We start from the raw sequence: 20,912 nt of genomic DNA, 5'->3' as shown, positions 1-20,912 counted from the left end.
GAGGCTGCATATCGGGATGAGGTGGAGAAGCTGTCGGATTGGTGCAAAGTCAACAACCTGGCCCTGAACACCTCCAAGACCAAGGAGCTGGTCATAGACTTCAGGAGGAAAAAAACGGACATCCTGCCCCTGATCATCAGTGGTGACTGTGTGGAGAGGGTCTCCGACTTCCGCTCCCTGGGAGTCCACCTGGCCGACGACCTATCCTGGAGCACCAACACCACGGCTACCATCAAGAAGGCACACCAGAGACTGCACTTCCTGAGAATACTCAGGAACAACCACCACTCACAGGAACTGCTGGTGTCCTTCTACCGGTGCTTCATTGAGAGCATCCTGACCTACTGCATCTGCGTGTGGTTCAGCAGCTGCACGGCCGCAGAGAGAACGGCGCTCCAGAGAGTCATAAAGTCCGCCCAGAAGTTAATCGGATGCCCCCTCCCCCCCTGGCTGACCTGTACAGCTCCCGCTGTCTCAGGAAAGCACAGAGCATCCTGAAGGCCGATTCCAACCTGGGCACAGCCACCTGGAACTGCTAACCTCAGGCAGACGCTACAGGGTGCTAAAAGCGAGCACCAATAGACTAAAAAATAGCTTTTACCCAAGAGCCATAGTAGCACTAAACAGGCACTGAGTGAGCACAATATGTCCATCCTGTCCTCATGTGTAATGTTTAAATGTTTTTCTATTTTTTCGGACTACAATGTGCAATAATGTTTTATGTATGTGTGTATATGTATTCATATGCATGCAGATATGCATCTGTGTGGATACATATACATATACATAGATACATCTGTCATCTCTATCTTTTTTTTTTACTATTTATACTACCATATTGTATATGCACCTTAGGAGGAGCTGCTCCAATTTCGTTGTTCTTTGAACCTGTTCATTGCAATAATGACGATAAAACTCTATTCTATTCTATTCTAGAACACTTTTCCACTTTGCATCAGTCCATCTTACATGATCTCGGGCCAAGAAAAGCCGGCGGCGTTTCTGGATGTTGTTGATAAATGGCTTTTGCGTTGCATAGTAGAACTTTAACTTGCACTTACAGATGTAGCGACAAACTGTATCTAGTGACAGTGGTTTTCTGAAGTGTTCCTGAACCCATGTGGTGATATCCTTTAGAGATTGATGTAGGTTTTTTATACAAAGCCGTCTAAGGGACCTAAGGTCACGGTCATTCAATGTTGGTTTCCGGCCATGCCGCTTACGCGGAGTGATTTCTCCAGATTCTATGAACCTTTTGATGATATTATGGACCGCAGATGTTGAAATCCCTAAATTTCTTGCAATTGCACTTTGAGAAACGTTGTTCTTAAACTGTTTGACTATTTTGCTCACGCAGTTGTTGACAAAGGGGTGTACCTCGCCCCATCCTTTCTTGTGAAAGACTGAGCATTTTTTGGGAAACTGTTTTTATACCCAATCATGGCACCCACCTGTTCCCAATTAACCTGCACACCTGTGGGATGTTCCAAATAAGTGTTTGATGAGCATCCCTCAACTTTATCAGTATTTATTGCCACCTTTCCCAACTCCTTTGTCACGTGTTGCTGGCATCAAATTCTAAAGTTAATGATTATTTGCAAAAAAAAAATGTTTATCAGTTTGAACATCAAATATGTTGTCTTTGTAGCATATTCAACTGAATATGGGTTGAAAATGATTTGGAAATCATTGTATTCCGTTTATATTTACATCTAACTCAATTTCCCAACTCGTATGGAAACGGGGTTTGTAAATGTCCGTGGACCACTCTTTGATTCGATGAACCTGCCACATGGTTCAGTCATTTTAATTAACTCAATTGCGAGCTGAAATGAGACAAAGCAAGTCATCTTGATGGGGCTTGATTGAACATTAACTGTAGCGTAACTAATTTATAGGCAAAATAGTTCCTGTTTTTTAACCATATTAACGGATTTCCTCACAAGGGCATTGTTTAGTGTTGCATTTTATTGTATTAGCTCAGCAAAGTAATGCAATAATACTATTTGGATTGTTCTACAGTTAAGAGTGCGTTTGTGTGTGTAATTCTGTAAATGCCGAAGACCAAGGGTGCCCAAACTTTTTCCACTGAGGGCCACAGACTGACAAATCAAAGGATGCGGGGGCCAGTGTTGTAGTATTTACCTTGAAAAACTACAACATATAGATTTTTTTTCCCCAAAGAAGTAGAAGATGCAACTTCAGTAGACGTTTCATGTGAATGCTGAAGATCTAAAACACTAACATTTAGCATGCTGGCCAGATAGCGTCAGGAAACAAGAATATGAGCTAAAAAAAATTAAAAAAAAAAGGCTAGCAAGCTAACAGTACTATGCTAACAATCACATTCTTACAGTTAGCATTAGGTCAGGGGTCACCAACCTTTTTGAAACCAAGAGCTACTTCTTGGGTACTGATTAATGCGAAGGGCTACCACTTAAATAAATTGCCAGAAATGGCAATTTGCTCAATTTAACTTCTATATATATATATGTATATATATATATATATATATATTATATATATATATATATATATATATATATATATATATATATATATATATATATATATATATATATATATATATATATATATATACAACCTCGTCACGTCCTTTGTGTCCTGAGCAAGACACTTCACCCTTGCTCCTGATGGGTGCTGGTTAGCGCCTTGCATGGCAGCTCCCTGCATCAGTGTGTGAATGTGTGTGTGAATGGGTAAATGTGGAAGTAGTGTCAAAGCGCTTTGAGTACCTTGAAGGTAGAAAAGCGCTGTACAAGTACAACCCTTTTATCATTTATATATATATATATATATATATATATATATATATATATACATATATATATATATATATATATATATATATATATATATATATATATATATATATATATATATACATATATATATGTATATATATATTTTAATGGGTATTTCTGTCATTCCGTCGTACATTTTTTTTCCTTTTCCTTTTGCGGAAGGTTTTTTGTAGAGAATAAATGATGAAAAAAACACTTAATAGACCGGTTTGAAAGAGGAGAAAACAAGAAAAAGATGAAAATACAATTTTAAAACATCGTTTATCTTCAATTTCGACTCTTTAAAATTCAAAATACACCTGAAAAAAAGAAGAGAAAAACTAGCTAATTCGAATCTTTTTGAAAAATTTTTAAAAAAGAATTTATGGAACATCATTAGTAATTTTTCCTGATTAAGATTACTTTTAGAATTTTGATGACATGTTTTGAATTGGTTAAAATCCAATCTGCACTTTGTTAGAATATATAACAAATTGGACCAAGCTATATTTCTAACAAAGACAAATCATTATTTCTTCTAGATTTTCCAGAACAAAAATGTTTAAAGAAATTCAAAAGACTTTGAAATAAGATTTAAATTTGATTCTAAAGATTTTCTAGATTTGCCAGAATAATTTTTTTTTTAATTTTAATCATAATAAGTTTGAAGAAATATTTCACAAATATTCTTTCTAGAAAAAACAGAAGCTAAAATTAAGAATTAAGATAAAATGTATTTATTATTCTTTACAATAAAAAAAATTAACTTGAACATTGATTTAAATTGTCAGGAAAGAAGAGGAAGGAATCTAACAGGTAAAAAGGTATATGTGTTTAAAAATCCTAAAATCATTTTTAAGGTTGTATTTTTTCTCTAAAATTGTCTTTCTGAACGTTATAAGAAGCATAGTACAAAAAATAAATTAATTTATTTAAATAAGTGAAGACCAAGTCTTTAAAATATTTTTGGGATTTTCAAATTCTGTTTGAGTTTTGTCTCTCTTAGAATTAAAAATGTCGAGCAAAGCGAGACCAGCTTGCTAGTAAATAAATACAATTTAAAAAATAGAAGCAGCTCACTGGTAAGTGCTGCTATTTGAGCTATTTTTAGAACAGGCCAGCGGGCGACTCATCTGGTCCTTACGAGCTACCTGGTGCCTGCGGGCACCGCGTTGCTGACCCCTGATGTAAGTTGTAGTTTTTTTTCCTAAAGTCAGGGAAGTAAATAACACAGGGAGTAAAATAACAATAGGCAACAAAACAATTAGAAAAGAGGCATAAAAACCAACAGACTTATACAATAGCATAAATGACGTCATTTTTGTCACTCACGCGCACGACAGCAGCGCGCAACACTGCGCGTGCGTGTGTGGGAGGGAGCACCTCCACGCACGAGATACTTTTGAAGGATAAAAACAAACTTTTTTTCAAGAAAAAAATCCTCTCAAAATGGACCAAAAACCCCGAGAAAAGTGGATTAATGTTGCTGTAATGAATCAGGAGAGGTAAGTACCAAGTGTTTCAAGGTTTTGTTAAACGAACGTCAAGTTTTCCTGATTTGCGCGTGCACGACTTTTTTATTTTTATTTTAAAGGAAGGCTTTATGAGGATATATCTAGATTAGTTAACCTCCTCTTCTTCAACAAAAATAGCCCGAATTAACAACTAATACGTATTTGGGGAAAATTAGTTTCAGTGAGATTTAAAATTGGTAATAATAATAATAATGTCCTTTTCAGCGGAGGGAAGTGCTGTTAATTCTATAAAGTACCTCCCCATGACATTAAAAACGGAAATTAGATTTAAAAAAAGTATGGCAGTAGAGTTAAGAGGTGATCTCCTATTTTCAAGTATATAATCTTAATTTTTCTAGGAAGCCTTTTGAAAGGTTTATAGAATATTTATATGCCCAGGAATTGGCAGGACAACCACAAAGTGAAAGCCATCTTCCTCTGATTGATTAATTATTCAAATAATTAATCGAGTAAGTGAAGTGGTATTTGCCTCAATGCAGGTGTGTCTAATTTAATTCCATGAGTGCTGCATACTAAAAACAACATTTTAATTTTTGTAATTATAGGCTAACACAAGGGTCCGGCAACCCAATATGTTGAAAGAGCCATATTGTATCGCAAATACAAAAAAATAAAAGACATGATGTCATGCTGTCTATCTATGAGGTGGCGACTTGTCCAGGGTGTACCCTGTCTTCCGCCCGATTGTAGCTGAGATAGGCGCCAGCGCCCCCCGCGACTCTGAGAGGGAATAAGCGGTAGAAAATGGATGGATGGATGGTCATAATGATGGCAACACATGATGTAAGTGGCTAATTAGCCTACTATCAAAATGACCATGTGTTGCAGGCTGACGTAAATCTTCGTTGACACAAATGTTGAAATGTAATATTTATTCTACACATTGAAAAACATTAGTAAACCTTCTGAGAGGGTTAGATAACTCCAGGAAGTGACTGTGTTTGAATGGCCAAAGGAATAGATGTGTGTCCAAGTTAAAGGAAACGACAGACTGTCTTCTTCTAATGGATGTATTACAATCTTTGCAAGCTGGGTAACATTTGCTGTGGTCTGGAACAATGTGTCACACAAACAACTATCACAAATGCAGTCAATACAACATACAGATAATGTGTCATAAAACATGGAAAATGAACTAATTACACATAAGTAAAGGAAATTAAATAACCTCAAATATAGCTACAAATGAGGCATAATGATGCAATATGTACATACAGCTAACCTAGCATCGATTAGCTTGCAGTCATGTAGTGACCAAATATGCCTGATTAGCACTCAGCAAAAAAGATAACATCAACAAAGCTTACCCATGTGCATTCACGCACAGCATAAAACGTTTGGTGGACAAAATGAGACAAAGAAGGTGTGGCATAAAACACATCTTTCTGTGGGTGCATCGCAGAAAGTTGCACATGTAAAACAACCTGTTAAGTCACAGTCCACATAATGGTTAGTTCAAGGGCCGCTGGAATTAGTAGGACAAAACGGCGCTCACCAAATACTCTCTCCAGTGAAGCATAAACACAAACAGGGACAGCGTGGCGTGGCGCAGTGGGAGAGTGGCCGTGCGCAACCCGAGGGTCCCTGGTTCAAATCCCACCTAGTACCAACCTCGTCACGTCTGTTGTGTCCTGAGCAAGACACTTCACCCTTGCTCCTGATGGGTGCTGGTTGGCGCCTTGCATGGCAGCTCCCTCCATCAGTGTGTGAATGTGTGTGTGAATGGGTAAATGTGGAAGTAGTGTCAAAGCGCTTTGAGTACCTTGAATGTAGAAAAGCGCTATACAAGTACAACCCATGTATCATTTATATTAAACAATGGGCTTTCTAACAATTAGGAAGGTTTGTGTTGTGTCTGTCCTCCTACAGACACCGTATTACAACAAAAAACATATTTTTCACCATATTTTTTTTCCATTTCCATACATTTTTGAAAAAGCTCCATGGAGCCACCAGGGCACCGCTAAAGAGCTGCATGTGACTCTAGAGCCACGGGTTGCTTACCCCGGGGCTAAAACAATGCAAAATGTTAAATTGCTGTTTAAAATTGTTCAAAGTTCATTTCTCAAACTAAAATATGTAATAAATGAGAACACCGCCGGCTAGCTTATGTTATCATTAGTGGATTACCAAAACATATACATTTTTTATGTGTCTATATTTTTCACAATTACAAATTATATTGATGCTTTTCATTCAATGATAGCTAATGTTAACAAGCCAAACCGCTATAATTAGCTAACAACACACAAAACTAGTGCGTGTGTGTGTGTTATGCACAAGCAAAGCTACGTTATTACGTGCTGAAAGTCGTAATGGGTTGTTTATAATGCTTACAACACATGCATTGTGGTGCCAAGGTAGCCATTGTTGTTGGCTAAAGCTTTTGTTTACATGGCTGTACTGTTCCTGTGGTAATGTGGGCAAAGCGAGAGCAACAAACTGAATTAAAATGGATCGTACAAAATTAAATAAAAAAACCAAGGGACCAAGCGGAGACAAACAGTACCCTATTCTAAAGGCTCGCTACCTCAAAAGAATAAATAAAATGTATGGAATTGATCCATATGAGCACTTTGAAGTAAGAGGCTGCTACTGTTCAAGCCAAACTTGCCTATATCTCGTCAAGGGAATCAGTATTTAAAGCGATGAAGAATTTCAGAATGCAAAGTCTGTTGAGGCTCATTGTCCTCCATTCAAATTACGTGTGATGTATGGTTTTCGTCTATTATGTGTTCGAGATGGAATGAGAGGGCCCAGCCTCATTTCATAAGCAAGTTCCCTGGGAAAAAAAAACAGCCAAATATTACTTTTAAATACTTTGATCACTGCGCTACTTCTCCTGAAAATAATACTCATTCATTTTTGTGCTTACCCATGACTAAAAGTCAACCTGCTTTTCTTCCAAAATGATGTATGTTATTCGTAGTCCGCAGCTAGCTTGGCTAATGCTAACATCTTACAAAAGGCTATGTGTGAAACTGAATAAAACATGCTTTTGATTTGAACGTACCCGACATTAAAAGCACTGAACACATCGACATGTACCAGGTGATGGCGTTAAAAGTGACGTTTGATCGTCTCACGGCTGCTATCCAGGCTGTTTTCCATCTCTTTATTTAGAGTTCCGTGGCTTTGCTTTAACCGTGGAAATTTAAAAAATTCTGATGCGATTGTGGTTTCGATTGTGGCAGTCCATGACGTTCATGCCATGTTTTGACCTTTATAAAGAAAAGAACACAACTTCAGCACATAGGCCTGCAAGACCCACAATGCACTGTTTTTACTTTCAAGTTAGTGCCCTCCAGGCGTCGGCACAAAGGTTGCACACAGCCCCTTTAAGAAGTAATATGAGTTTAAAGATAAAACACATGCAAGCTCTGCGTTAATGGCATAAACATTCTTTTTTAGCATTCCCCATTATTTATATTGTTTTTGTAGGTTCAAAATGTGACGCTTGGCCAACAAAGGCCCTCTGGCCGCGTATTGCACAATCCTGCTTTTGTGTATTGCTCGTTACTGTCTGTTTTGGATGACGTGAGACCATAGAAATTGTGATGCACGTCTGATTTGTAGAAGTCAAGGATGGTAGAAGAAGAGGACCATGCGGCGTAAGAGCAAAACAAAACATCGGAATGCCACAGACTGTCTCGCTGCTCTCCTTGTTGTTGGGCCTCATCGGATACGGTATGTGTCACACTGACCGTATCAACTTAAAAGTACAAGTGTGCTGTGTGTATTATGATCATTGAGTTTCATTGAGCAGAATAATATACTGTCAACATATATTTCAGTTGATCTTGACTTACTAGGGAATCAATGGACTTACAATGGTATCTTAAAGGACCACTGTCAAAAATAGGACAGAAATATAATGCTATCTAATTTTTGTACAAGAAATTAGAAGAAATTTAATAAATATTGTCACAATGGTAGAATAAATAAGACATATCTCAACAATTTGATATTTGTGTGCATTCACATTTAGCTTTGGCGGGGCTCAACATCTGGCCCTCCTTCCATGTTGCCCTTAGCAACGCCAGCGTGTTTGTGGACTTCAGCACAAAAAGTAACAGCAGCCTCATTCGCCAAATGAGCCTGTCTCTCATCAACATGGACACCAACGCCACCCTCCTGACCAGGACTCTCCCTAACAACCAGTCTGCGGGTCGGGTGGAGTTCAACTGTTCCTGCTTCCTGTATGCGGGAACTTTTCGCTTCCTGTTGAGGCAGACCAGCGCCTCAATGGAGGTGCACTCCAATGCGACGGGGCGCTTGGAGAGCACCTGGTGGTGGAGTTCAGAACTGCGGGTGCAGTGGCCAACGTTTCACATGGCTGTCGAGCGGGACGCAAACGACTCGAGATCTTTTCAGGTAAGGACAAACAACCTGAAACTATGATTTCAACGCAAATGTTACACTCCTCTTTGTCTCTCCAGATTGGAATGTCCACCAATGAATACTTCCAGCCTTGTTCGGCCACCCTGGACCCCGCTCTCCTGTTAGAGGTCAGCTACATGGAGTACAACCAGATAGGACGAAAGGGCATCAACAAGGTGCAAGCCCGCACACGACATCCAATCAAACCTCTCCGTTCCCAATTGATCAAGCTGCCCTGTGCCTTCCCTTTCACGGAACGAGACTTTGTCCAAGTGTCCCTACGCTCCCTACACTCTGCGCAGGAGGTGAAGAGCTCCGGACCTCTTTACCTGTCCCACATATTCTCCTATAAGCTGCTGGTGGAAAACGCAAATGCCTACAGGAGCGGTTGCGAGGGCGCTGTGAGTGTGAAGCTAGTATCGCCACCTTGCGCTCACGTTAATGGGAAAGTGTTGCTGTATAAAGACGCCGTCGTTGGAAGAGGTGTTGCCGTCTCCTCCGGGATGGGAGCAGGGGGAACGGCAGGGATAGAATTCAGGAAGGAAGAGCCGTCATCTCTTCCGCTGGCGTTCAACTGGCTCACTAAGGGAGAGAATGAGACAGAATTTAACTGCTCGGTTTTTTACCCTGGAAGGAGTAAGTACTGCTTCCGCTTTGTGTTTAACTACAGCCGCTCTCCAAGTCCTGCTCAGACCTGCCTGGTGGTGCACAGGAGTGAAGGTGGGTAACCTAGCACATCTTGACATCATTATGAGGGGTGTAACGATTCCTTTTAACAACAATTCGATTCGATATTTGTGGTTGCCGATGCGATTCAGGAACAAATACATTTTTAGAAAGATACGGTCCGAAAAGTTTCAGTGAGTTGAAATTTATTCAGTAAGTTTTTAGCAACAAAGAACAGCAGTGTGACTGTGAAATAACTAGTGGATACTGGACACTGGGGGTGAAGTGTCCTATATTCCTTTTTTTTTCTTGTAAGGGAATCATGTATAAATTAATTATGGCTTCAAACAAGCAAGTAAATAACAATTAATGGCCAATGCATTCACATCTTATTTGAATAAAGTGCAACCAACACATTAGGTTGAATAAACAAGAGGAATCCTTTTTGGCTCAAATTTTCAATAGTCAAGATATTTTCACTAAAACTACAGTCACCGACATTTTAACAGTAGATTTACCTGCTAAATACATTTCCTCGACCCGGCCATACAGTATCTTTTTTCCGGCCTGGCCTCGCCCTTTAAAGACAGCATCCCAGGTGTGCAAAAGCATATATGCCCCCTCATCTCTGCTGATTGTGTTGGCCCCTCACGTCCTAATTTACATAACCTCCTTTAACCATCTCTTGGATTTTGATAAAATAATTTCTCCTTGTGTTGAAGTTGGTGCATCGCCGTAACTTGCTGTGCTATTACTTCTGTTTTGTCTGTTGGTGCTTTTGTGTTTTATCATTGGGTTGTGTAGTTTGTATTTGTTTTGGCTTTTGCATGTCACACACAACAGTACCACCTTTTGAAGGCACACACGTGCATATCACAGATATTGTCTTGTGGCGTTTGCTTTTGTCATGACCTTTCCCGACCACGAAAGTTATCTGCCACCTTTGTTTTGATGAGGCCTTAGGCGGGAAACTAGACTAAACGTCTTCATTATATGTATACCAGTGCTGAACTTTATATAAGTCTGCCGTTCTTAAACCCAGTGTTTGCCTTTTTCTAGTATCGATAAAAATCAATCGATTCCCTTTTAAAACGAGCTCAGATCGATAACTATCTTTCGGAAGACAAACTTAAACAAACCAGATAGATATGCTTGAAATTTAGGAATAAAAATCGATTCATCGATAAATCGTTAGACCCCTAATTATTATGTTTCAAATTTGCTATTCGGCACATTTTGGTCATGCTTTCTGGTAAAGAGTCTTGGGGGCCATGGAAGCAGTGGACTGTGTGCAGTGTGAGCTGTGGTGAAGGCGTCAGGGAACGTGTGCGAGAGTGTTTGCTGCCCTCTGGCGTGGAAGGCAAGCAATGCACGGGCATGGTAAAGGAACAGTCTATCTGCTCCTTGGAAAACTGTGCAGGTCAGTCTGTTTTCCACTTTGCACTTCTCTGTCTGTGTTTCATGTAATTAAAAATCTAAAGTTGCCATTGTGATATTTTTGATATTGTAAAAAGGTCAAAACCCAATCCAGTCTAGTACATACATTGTTAAAATGCTCTTTGAGGCAGTGGAATTAAAAAAAATGCAGTGGAACCTTAAAGATTGAACACAAAACCACCTTTGTTCGGTTGCCAAAACAATTTTCAACATGCAGTAAGAAATAATGGAAACTAAAGTGTTTTGAGATAAGAGCTGTCCCTTTTTGTAAGCAAAAATTGTACTTACAAATTTGGGGCGGTATAGTTCGGTTGGTAGAGTAGCTGTGCCAGCAACTTGAGGGTTCGAGGTTCGATCCCAGCTTCAGCCATCCGAGTATCTGCCGTTGTGTCCTTGGGAAAGACACTTTACCCTCCTGCTCCCAGTGCCGCCCACACTGGTTTAAATGTAAATTAGATATTGGGTTTCACTATGTAAAGCGCTTTGAGTCACTAGAGAAAAGCGCTATATAAATATAGTTCACTTCACTTCAAACACCATAGCTGTTAGTGAGCTAATGCCTCACTGAACCCCGTAAGATTCGACTAAAACGTCCGGTCTCACTCGTTAGCATTAGCTTAGAGGTAGAGATGGACATACCTTTGTTTTTCCAAGTATGGTAAGAAAGGCAGTGAGTGTGATGGACAGTTTTGAGGAGAAGTAGATGATATTTTTTTTAATTAAAGAAAAAAATAATCAAGAACATGCTCGAGTGTGTAGCCAACTTGGTTAAGCAATTGAAGCGTGTCATTGCTAGTCTGTACCATACTGACGCAAAATGAGTCTAATGTCAGCCAAGTGAGTGGCAAGCAGGGAGGTAATGAGTCCCATTTTTATTGTCTTAGGTGTGACTCAGCCAGGGTTTGAACTCACAACTTACAAGATCTCAGGGCAGACGCTCTAACCACTAGGCCACTGAGTAGGATAAAGTAGTGTGAGTTTGCGTTTCCAAAAAAGCTGAATATTAAGACTTGTACTGAATTCTCTGTTGCCTGCCTTTCTCCTTTGCAGTGTTTCCGGCTCCGTCATCATCACTCCCCCCGGTCCTCGCAGGAGTTGCACCCCTGGGTGGTCATCTGGTGGTGGTAGCCGGTATATCCCTCTGCCTTGCTGTCATTCTGGCCACTGTGGTCATCACTGTGTGGAGGAAACTATGTCGGACTCCTCCATGCAGCTCTGTGCGCAGAGGCTCCATGCAATCCCCCGGCGGGCGCAAACGCTCAGATGAAGCTTCCATTTGCGGTAACAGCCTTCAGAGGCCGGGCTTTGCCGATACCCGAGGGCCTCCAGCTGGCGTCGGTTCGACCCAGATGGACAGCGGGCCTCTTTCTCAAACGATGGAGATGCATCCTTCACAGGATCCAGAGAGGTTGTCTCCCACAGCTCAAAAGGTGTTGCCACCCATTTTTGGGTGCGTATTTGACTCATTCGTCATTTTGCGGCACATTTGTTGTCGTATTGATGTAAAATGTGCAATGTCTCCCTAGCTATCGCTTAGCTCAGCAGCAGCTGAAAGAAATGAAGAAGAAGGGCTTAAAGGAGGCCACCCAGCTCTACCATGTGTCCTCAAGCCCAGTTCAGGACACCCTGCTAGGGACGTCCGTGTCACCTCGTGGCTCCGTCATTCCGACACAGGAGGAACGCAAACATTCCTTTTCTGAGCTCCCGTTGCAGGCGTCCAGGATCACATCGGACCGACTGAGTCCCAAGGTGGAGCTCGTCCTGGGTCCCCTGGTTTCTACTCATGCGAGCGGTGGCACCTCCAAGTGGCTCAACCGCACTGCTGACTGGGTGGAGATGGTAGAGAGGAGTGGATTAGTGGGAAGTGCTTATCATAAGAATCAAAATTTCCGCCGGACGTCCAGTTTTACGGACGCGAAACCTCAAATTTCATCTTCAGGACACTGCAGGCCCTTCAGAGAACGCAGCATGACGCAGGTTAGCTATGACAGTTAAAGGAGTCATAATATGCAAAAAACACTTTTCTTAACTGTTGGCGCCTGTTTTTGTGTATTTGGGTTACACGTAACTCTTGAAAATGTCAATCAGAATCATGGAGGCATGGCAGAGATATACATGAAACACTCTTGTTTCTCTAATTCACAACAATTTTGATGTAATTCGTCTTTTTTACGTCAGCGGATATCTACATACTGTATATAGTAGCAGTTTACCTGAAAAGCTTTGCGCGAGTCTGCCATTTTTATTCAGTTCTTTTCTGACGTAGTCACAAAGTTCAATTTTTTTCTCTATCGTCTTTTTGTAGGGCAGACTGGATTGTACATGCACATGCATGCTAAAATCCTGCGCTGTTGCCATTTTGAATACAAAGTAGACAATATATCTAATGTCTATATGTCAGTAGGCTCAATATGTAAGCACTAATAACTACAACATGGCTTGGCCTGGATGAGGGCTTCAGCACGTATATAAGACTGCCCACAAAATGGTAGTCAGAAAGCGGCTTGAAGATGGTCTGTAAAACAAAATCCATGCAACATTTGGACCAAAGCACCACCATTAAATGTAATGTACACCAGGGGTTCTTAACCTTTTTGCCCAACTTTTCCACTACGGCGAATGCTGTGGCCCGTGTGACATTAAAATTGATTTAATAATCTTATTCTTGATTTTAATCATATTCAACAATTCTATTTAACCTACTTACAATTTACAACCTTGTCAAATGATATGCAAATATGTGTTAGTCACAAACATTTTAATCAAAGCTTAGATCAGGCTGGTAAAAAAAAAAAAAGTAAATAGAATACAACTGCAAAAGAAGATACTCATAAAAGCTGATGAAAAATAAATTAATATACCATTACACAGTGCTAAAATAAATACATTCTAATCAAATGAATAATACATAATAATGTTATGAATTATATATATAGTTTGTTATTAAATAAAATACAGCTTCACTACTTTAGTCATAATTCTTGAGCTTAAGAAACTTCTCTATGACTTAGGCAAAGACATGCACCTGGGGATAGCTTGATTGGCAACACAAATGGTCTCTAGTGTGTGAATGTGAGTGTTGTCTGTCTATCTGTGTTGGCCCTGAGATGAGGGGGGACTTGTCCAGGGTGTACAACGCCTTCCGCCCAATTGTAGCTGAGATAGGCACCAGTGCCCCCCGCGACCCCAAAGGGAATAAGCGGTAGAAAATGGATGGATGGATGGACTTAAGCTCCAGACTTCTTCTGTTTGTTTGAGATTGTAACTACTGCCACAAGTGGTGGAAAAGTGTATTACAACTGAAGAAAATATATTTTAGCAGCCCTCTAAGGGGCGCTCGTGGCCCAAAAATGGGCCCTGGCCCTAAGGGGTCAGAAACACTGATGTAGACCACAAGGAAGTGCTTTAAATGTAGAAAAAACAAATGATAATATGGCTCCTTTAACTTTAAGTATGTTGTGTCTGTTTTAGCACATTAATGTTCTTATTTCCTGTTCAGGTGGGATCTCGGACTCTCCCTGAAGGAAACTCTTGGACCAAAGATAGAAGAGAGAGGTCATCATTTAGCTCCTACCCCATTCCAGAGCATGGCAGCCCACACTGGAGCAATTCCAGAGCCCAGGGATGCGATGAGAGGAAGGCATGGATAGAAACCTCCATTCCTCCACATATTAATGAAGTAAAACACACAGGAACCAACACTTCTGAGGAACATCTGGACTGCAGTGGCACCACAGACAGGCAGATGGGAATCTTAGGAATTGGTGGTGCAGCCACAAGTCCCGTAAGGCCACAAGTAGTAAACCATCTCAATGTGGAACGCGCCGAGCAGAACTGGAACAGACGTGGTCCGTCACCTATACAGAGGAACATGTTGGCCAGAAAACTAAAGGAGGCTCAGTCCTGCTCTGGAGTCAGAGGGCGTCAACGCAGCTCCACCTTCAGTGTGTCGTCATCAGAGCACAGGAAAGACCAGTGCCACTCGTTGCCTGGGGCTGGAGCCTACACCAGCACTGAACTCTCTGCCGACAGGCAGAGTGAGACAGAGAAGGGGATGACGGACCTCGACCTTTCCACAGCACACAAAGGTGGTGGAAATTAATGTTGTCTCTTATATCTGTGATTATTTGTTCTCAGGATTTTATAGTAAGCACTGTACTATTTGGTAGAATTTATAAAACAGCTTTATATTTTATTTGAAATCGATGTTACTAAAAAGAGAAAAATAGACACTCCCTAAATGTAAGGACTTATTCCTTCTTATTCTGGTCCTATTTTAGATGTATGAAATCATGGTAGTGTCTTTCTTGCAAGAAAGAAAGTAATATGTTTGGTTATTTTTTAATTTAGATCATTAATTTGTAATTGTGTCATGTTTGATTTAATTCTTCCCACTCTTTTGTAACAATAAAGCTCTGCTATAACTAGGTTTTGAAGGCATAAACATAAGTTGTGAATGAGATGCAATTTGTTTTTATTATGAGTTACATTACATTTTGGTATTAGGTGATTATTTGAACGCACAAAAAGAGTAATAAAAACAGTAGTCTGTCATCAAGGTGAATGACGTATGTGATGCTTTGCGTATTTAAACGTCCCCGCCGCCACTGCCCATGGCGTCCAGGAAAAGCAGAGGGCGCACCTTCATGCTTGTGTGTCTCAGCGAATACCAAAGACCCCTCCATGTGCCCCACACCACGCCATTGTCATATTGACCCTTGTACTTCCCTCTGCGGTAGAACTTCCCGTTCAGGTTGGCGACGTGGCATCTGTGGATTAGAAAACAACAATTTGTCAATACAACATTCTTTGAACAATAAATGCCTCAGAAGCAACATTTTGTTTTGTTTTTCTAGAATTGTGCAGGTCGGTACAAATCAGTAGTGAACGTTTAGGACTACAGTTCCTCAAGTAGATGCCTTCCTTTTAACCCAAATAGCTGATTTTTACAAAGAAAAGATTCCTCCATTAGACACGCCTCACCCCTAATAAATAGAAGTTTCTGCAGTTGAGTACCAAGCCACTAAATAGTGTATTAATAGGGTCTCACCTGTTGTACCACCAACCAGCATTATTCTCCTGTGCACAGTTGCCCTGAATGTAGCGGTCATTGTCCTGGTAATGACCGTAGAAACATCAGTTGAACATCACTTTATGACGACATGAATCGATGCACTAACCTGATCCCTGGTGCTGAACTGCATGCCACTAAGGCAGGCGGACCACTGCTCTACCATGCCTCCACCACCTGCCAGGGCATCCCCAGCTCGGCCGCTGTACATCCCGTACTGAAGGCGATATCGATCCTGAAATCGGAATTTAAAGTGTCTTAGAAGTTCCACAAAATTGATATTCCTTAGAAAAGAAACAATATTTATTCATATGTGCTAGAGATGCTTAATAAATTGTAAAAAAAAAACACAGCCATAGAGTAATTATGCCAGGAGCTGGCCTTGGTTGAAATGTGTTACATACAGCCTCGTTGGTGACATAGAAGTTGTCATAAAAAGCATGACTTCTCTTTCCTTCCCAGTCCATTAGGTCGATCTTCACCAGGTTCTTACCTTGGACACACAAATGATCATCATTGGTTATTATGCAAACAGATTTTGAGCAATACCTCACAGTTCTGCATGATCTTATTTTTAGGCAATTCCTACATTGTGAGAACCATTTGGGGTAAGAGACCCTCTTTGTGTGTTCGGTGTCCTGACCTCGACCCATCAAAAGACCACAATCTAATGACCATATGTTCCAACACTTTTGCTCATACATGAAGTTTTATTATTTACCTTCCGAGAGCAGAGAATACATGTGTTCATTTCCCAACCAAAACTCGTCATTCCATAGTTTGAAGTCTCCAAATCCGTCCCTGTAGTCCACCCAGTCTCTGAAGAACACATTATTATACATTTTGCTATAATATCATGATGCTCATAGTTCTTTTATAACCTGTCAAAGTCAACTTTTCCATGGCGGCGTCTCTGGAAAACCGTCCATCCGCCGCCGTCATCCATATCACAGTAGACCAAGAATGGCTCCTGGTGTGATTTGGGCCTGATTCGGTAAAAACCACTTGGTGGTTTCATTCTGTCGAACAGCTCGGAACAGTCTAAAAACATGACATATTCTGATTAATATTGATATGTGGTTTTTGAGTCATTACAGCAGGGCTATTCAAGTAGTGGCTTCAGGGCCAAATCAGGCATGGGAATGAAAACATAACGGCCCCCAGGTTCAGTTCAAAATTTGGGAAAGAAACTTTTCTACAGAAAATTCACACTAGAGTGCTTCTGTTTTATAAAGGAACTTGAACTACAATAAACCCATTGGCGGATCCTTGCATTGACATTTTTTTAACCTTGCTAGCAAACAAAAAACACTAGGGTTCAAACTTTTGATTTACATATTTTAGGGTTCTTCAAGACATCGCTTTAAGTCCTCTCCTTTTTTTTCGTAATTTGATTTTTGCAACTAAGGTGTTGCTGTAGCTTGTTTACTTCAGACGCAGTCAGGTCAACTTTTTTAGTTATTTTAGTGGTGTTTCTTAAGGTTGTATTTTAGGTCTTTTCTTTTTCATCATTAGGGCTATTCACCTGGGCTATTCAAGTTCAGTTCAAAACTTGCGAGATACTCGCATTTTTGCAGCATAAAGCGCTGTCATAGAGATGATCTTTGACTAGCTTTTCTGCAGACGGTCCTTATAAACAGCAGATCGGTATTTTATCTCTGACAAAATAAATAGATTAAAATCTAAATAACTGTGGTTCTCCAGAGCATACACAATTAGATCATTAGTGAAGGGAGAAGTCCGGAAATGTGGCCCCCAAAACAGTTTAGTTGAAGATCTCTACACTACAGTATTTTGTACCTCTGTCATAGATGATCAAGCTTCCTGCTGGTGGAAGTGTTGTCATGTTAGAGCTGTCCAACGCACCCACGCTGCTGTTGTTGTCGTTTGAATCCGTGTGTGGAGCGGAAGTTGACACATTTACGGGTGTAATTGGACGGAAGTATCTGTGCCTCTGCAAGTATTCAACCTGCCAAGCTCCGATAAGGAGTTTGTTTTCCAGTTTCTTGATGCTCCGCTTTAGAGCTGGTACCTCTGGTCCACATCCCTTTCAATAGGGAAACATGCACAACAGCTTTTGAAACATACATGTATATTATCCATCTACCAATAAGATTAAACCTACTGAGAACTGGTTTGATGATGAAGTCTCGCTTAGGAGAAGGATGAACAATACAAACATCAACATGCCTTTAGTTCTGAAATGATCAAAAAGTACATAAAGTAAAAAAAATACTGTACAATATTTTGAGCTGAATAGTAAATATCCTACCTTCCTTCTGCAATGTTCCCCTGTTGTCTGCACACACTGTGTTCTGTTCCCCACAAGGTTTTGTCAGTATTTATTTATGGCAGGGTTGGGTTGGTTCTGCATGGTCCACATTAGAAGAAATACCTTGCAAAATTCTGAACCCCAGCCTTTTTGCTTTTTACTACCTAGCATTGCAACATACTGGGCATTTGTCTTGAAAAAAAAATAGGTTCAGTCATTAACTGAGCTATTTAGGGGGACATTTAACTTATCTGGCATTGTTAACCAGCTATTTTTATTTTACCTGTTCTACTTAAAAATATATACAATATTTTTGTCATGTTTATAAAAAATATATAAAATATAATGAAATAGAATTGATTTAATGGGTCCGCCACATTAGCAGCATGGGTAACGTTAGCTGTGATTCTAGCAGAGCCGTGCGAGTGGTAATACGAGAGAAAGAATGTGCGAATGACGGAAGAATTATGAAGAAGAAAAATCATGGACCCAGATTTCCCTCGCCCGGACGCGGGTCACCGGGGCCCCCCTCTGGAGCCAGGCCCGGAGGTGGGGCACGATGGCGAGCGCCTGGTGGCCGGGCCTGTTCCCATGGGGCCCGGCCGGGCACAGCCCGAAGAGGCAACGTGGGTCACCCCTCCAATGGGCTCACCACCCATAGCAGGGGCCATAGAGGTCGGGTGCATTGTGAGCTGGGCGACAGCCGAAGGCAGGGCACTTGGCGGTCCGATCCTCGGCTACAGAAGCTAGCTCTTGGGACGTGGAACGTCACGTCACTGGGGGGGAAAGAGCCTGAGCTAGTGCGCGAAGTCGAGAAATTCCGGCTGGATATAGTCGGACTCACTTCGACGCACAGCAAGGGCTCTGGAACCACTTCTCTCGAGAGGGATTGGACCCTCTTCCACTCTGGCGTTGCCGGCAGGGAGAGGCGACGGGCTGGGGTGGCAATTCTTGTTTCCCCCCGGCTCAAAGCCTGTACGTTGGAGTTCAACCCGGTGGACGAAAGGGTAGCCCCCCTCCGCCTTCGGGTCGGGGGACGGTTCCTGACTGTTGTTTGTGCTTATGCACCAAACAGCAGTTCAGAGTACCCACCCTTTTTGGGAACACTCGAGGGAGTACTGGAAAGTGCTCCCCCGGTTGATTCCCTTGTCCTACTGGGAGACTTCAACACTCACGTTGGCAACGACAGTGAAACCTGGAGAGGCGTGATTGGGAAGAATGGCCGCTCGGATCTGAACCCGAGTGGTGTTTTGTTATTGGAGTTTTGTGCTCGTCACAGTTTGTCCATAACAAACACCATGTTCAAACATAAGGGTGTCCATATGTGCACTTGGGACCAGGACACCCTAGGCCGCAGTTCCATGATCGACTTTGTAGTTGTGTCATTGGATTTGCGGCCTCATGTTTTGGACACTCGGGTGAAGAGAGGGGCGGAGCTTTCTACCGATCACCACCTGGTGGTGAGTTGGCTGCGATGGTGGGGGAGGATGCCGGACAGACCTGGGAGGCCCAAACGCATTGTGAGGGTCTGTTGGGAACGTCTGGCAGAGTCTCCTGTCAGACAAAGTTTCAATTCCCACCTCCGGAAGAACTTTGAACATATCACGAGGGAGATGCTGGACATTGAGTCCGAGTGGACCATGTTCCGCACCTCTATTGTCGAGGCGGCAGATCGGAGCTGTGGCCGCAAGGTAGTTGGTGCCTGTCGGGGCGGCAATCCTAAAACCCCTTGGTGGACACCAGCGGTGAGGGATGCTGTCAAGCTGAAGAAGGAGTCCTATCGGGTCCTTTTGGCTCATAGGACTCCGGAGGCAGTGGACAGGTATCGACAGGCCAAGCGGTGTGCAGCTTCAGCGGTCACGGAGGCAAAAACTCGGACATGGGAAGAGTTCGGGGAAGCCATGGAAAACGACTTCCGGACGGCTTCGAAGCGATTCTGGACCACCGTCCGCCGCCTCAGGAAGGGGAAGCAGTGCACTATCAACACCGTGTATGGTGCGGATGGTGTTCTGCTGACCTCGACTGCGGATGTTGTGGATAGGTGGAAGGAATACTTCGAAGACCTCCTCAATCCCATCAACACGTCTTCCTATGAGGAAGCAGTGCCTGGGGAATCTGTGGTGGACTCTCCTATTTCTGGGGCTGAGGTCGCTGAGGTAGTTAAAAAGCTCCTCGGTGGCAAGGCCCCAGGGGTTAACGAGATCCGCCCGGAGTTCCTTAAGGCTCTGGATGCTGTGGGGCTGTCTTGGTTGACAAGACTTTCCATCATAGCGTGGACATCGGGGGCGGTACCTCTGGATTGGCAGACCGGGGTGGTGGTTCCTCTCTTTAAGAAGGGGGACCGGAGGGTGTGTTCCAACTATCGTGGGATCACACTCCTCAGCCTTCCCGGTAAGGTTTATTCAGGTGTACTGGAGAGGAGGCTACGTCGGATAGTCGAACCTCGGATTCAGGAGGAACAGTGTGGTTTTCGTCCTGGTCGTGGAACTGTGGACCAGTTCTATACTCTCGGCAGGGTTCTTGAGGGTGCATGGGAGTTTGCCCAACCAGTCTACATGTGCTTTGTGGACTTGGAGAAGGCATTCGACCGTGTCCCTCGGGAAGTCCTGTGGGGAGTGCTTATTGTGGCGGTCCGTTCCCTGTACGATCAGTGCCAGAGCTTGGTCCGCATTGCCGGCAGTAAGTCGAACACATTTCCAGTGAGGGTTGGACTCCGCCAAGGCTGTCCTTTGTCACCGATTCTGTTC

The 20,912-nt window shown here is 42.2% G+C and overlaps 2 protein-coding genes across 3 annotated transcripts; one reads left to right on the top strand and one right to left on the bottom strand.

Moving 5' to 3' along the window:
* The first annotated feature begins 4,158 nt into the window (after window positions 1–4,158).
* Window positions 4,159–15,376, top strand: LOC133551631 (thrombospondin type-1 domain-containing protein 1). 2 transcript variants are annotated; one of them, XM_061898566.1, is made up of 8 exons: window positions 4,159–4,309; window positions 7,916–8,026; window positions 8,328–8,713; window positions 8,779–9,439; window positions 10,644–10,805; window positions 11,873–12,272; window positions 12,349–12,799; window positions 14,322–15,376. In XM_061898566.1, the coding sequence occupies exons 2-8, from the start codon at window positions 7,975–7,977 to the stop codon at window positions 14,922–14,924; spliced, it is 2,715 nt and encodes a 904-aa protein (XP_061754550.1). In that variant the 5' UTR covers window positions 4,159–4,309; window positions 7,916–7,974; the 3' UTR covers window positions 14,925–15,376. The 2 variants fall into 2 exon arrangements, with proteins under 2 accessions (XP_061754550.1, XP_061754551.1); XM_061898567.1 differs by lacking the exon at window positions 10,644–10,805.
* On the bottom strand, window positions 15,280–18,302 carry fgl1b (fibrinogen like 1B). Its single transcript, XM_061898568.1, has 9 exons — window positions 18,166–18,302; window positions 18,019–18,091; window positions 17,694–17,940; window positions 16,775–16,934; window positions 16,615–16,712; window positions 16,298–16,386; window positions 16,003–16,128; window positions 15,873–15,937; window positions 15,280–15,591 (listed from the first exon to the last, which is right to left on the bottom strand). Exons 2-9 carry the CDS (start codon window positions 18,079–18,081, stop codon window positions 15,411–15,413), a joined length of 1,029 nt encoding a protein of 342 aa, XP_061754552.1. The 5' UTR covers window positions 18,082–18,091; window positions 18,166–18,302; the 3' UTR covers window positions 15,280–15,410.
* Window positions 18,303–20,912: the final 2,610 nt, after the last annotated feature.

The sequence above is a fragment of the Nerophis ophidion genome, linkage group LG04 (genome assembly GCF_033978795.1).
Source record: "Nerophis ophidion isolate RoL-2023_Sa linkage group LG04, RoL_Noph_v1.0, whole genome shotgun sequence".
NCBI lineage: Eukaryota > Metazoa > Chordata > Actinopteri > Syngnathiformes > Syngnathidae > Nerophis > Nerophis ophidion.
This window is presented reverse-complemented; position numbering and strand designations above follow the sequence as displayed.

Excerpts from the sequence above, each read along its gene's own strand:
- LOC133551631 (XM_061898566.1), top strand. The coding sequence starts at position 7,975 with ATGCCACAGACTGTCTCGCTGCTCTCCTTGTTGTTGGGCCTCATCGGA. Across the intron at positions 10,806-11,872 it reads CTCCTTGGAAAACTGTGCAG|TGTTTCCGGCTCCGTCATCA; the intron begins GTCAGTCTGTTT and ends TCTCCTTTGCAG. Across the intron at positions 12,800-14,321 it reads GAGAACGCAGCATGACGCAG|GTGGGATCTCGGACTCTCCC; the intron begins GTTAGCTATGAC and ends TTTCCTGTTCAG.
- fgl1b (XM_061898568.1), bottom strand. The coding sequence starts at position 18,081 with ATGTTGATGTTTGTATTGTTCATCCTTCTCCTAAGCGAGACTTCATCA. Across the intron at positions 15,938-16,002 it reads AGTTCAGCACCAGGGATCAG|GACAATGACCGCTACATTCA; the intron begins GTTAGTGCATCG and ends GGTCATTACCAG. Across the intron at positions 15,592-15,872 it reads GCTGGTTGGTGGTACAACAG|ATGCCACGTCGCCAACCTGA; the intron begins GTGAGACCCTAT and ends TCTAATCCACAG.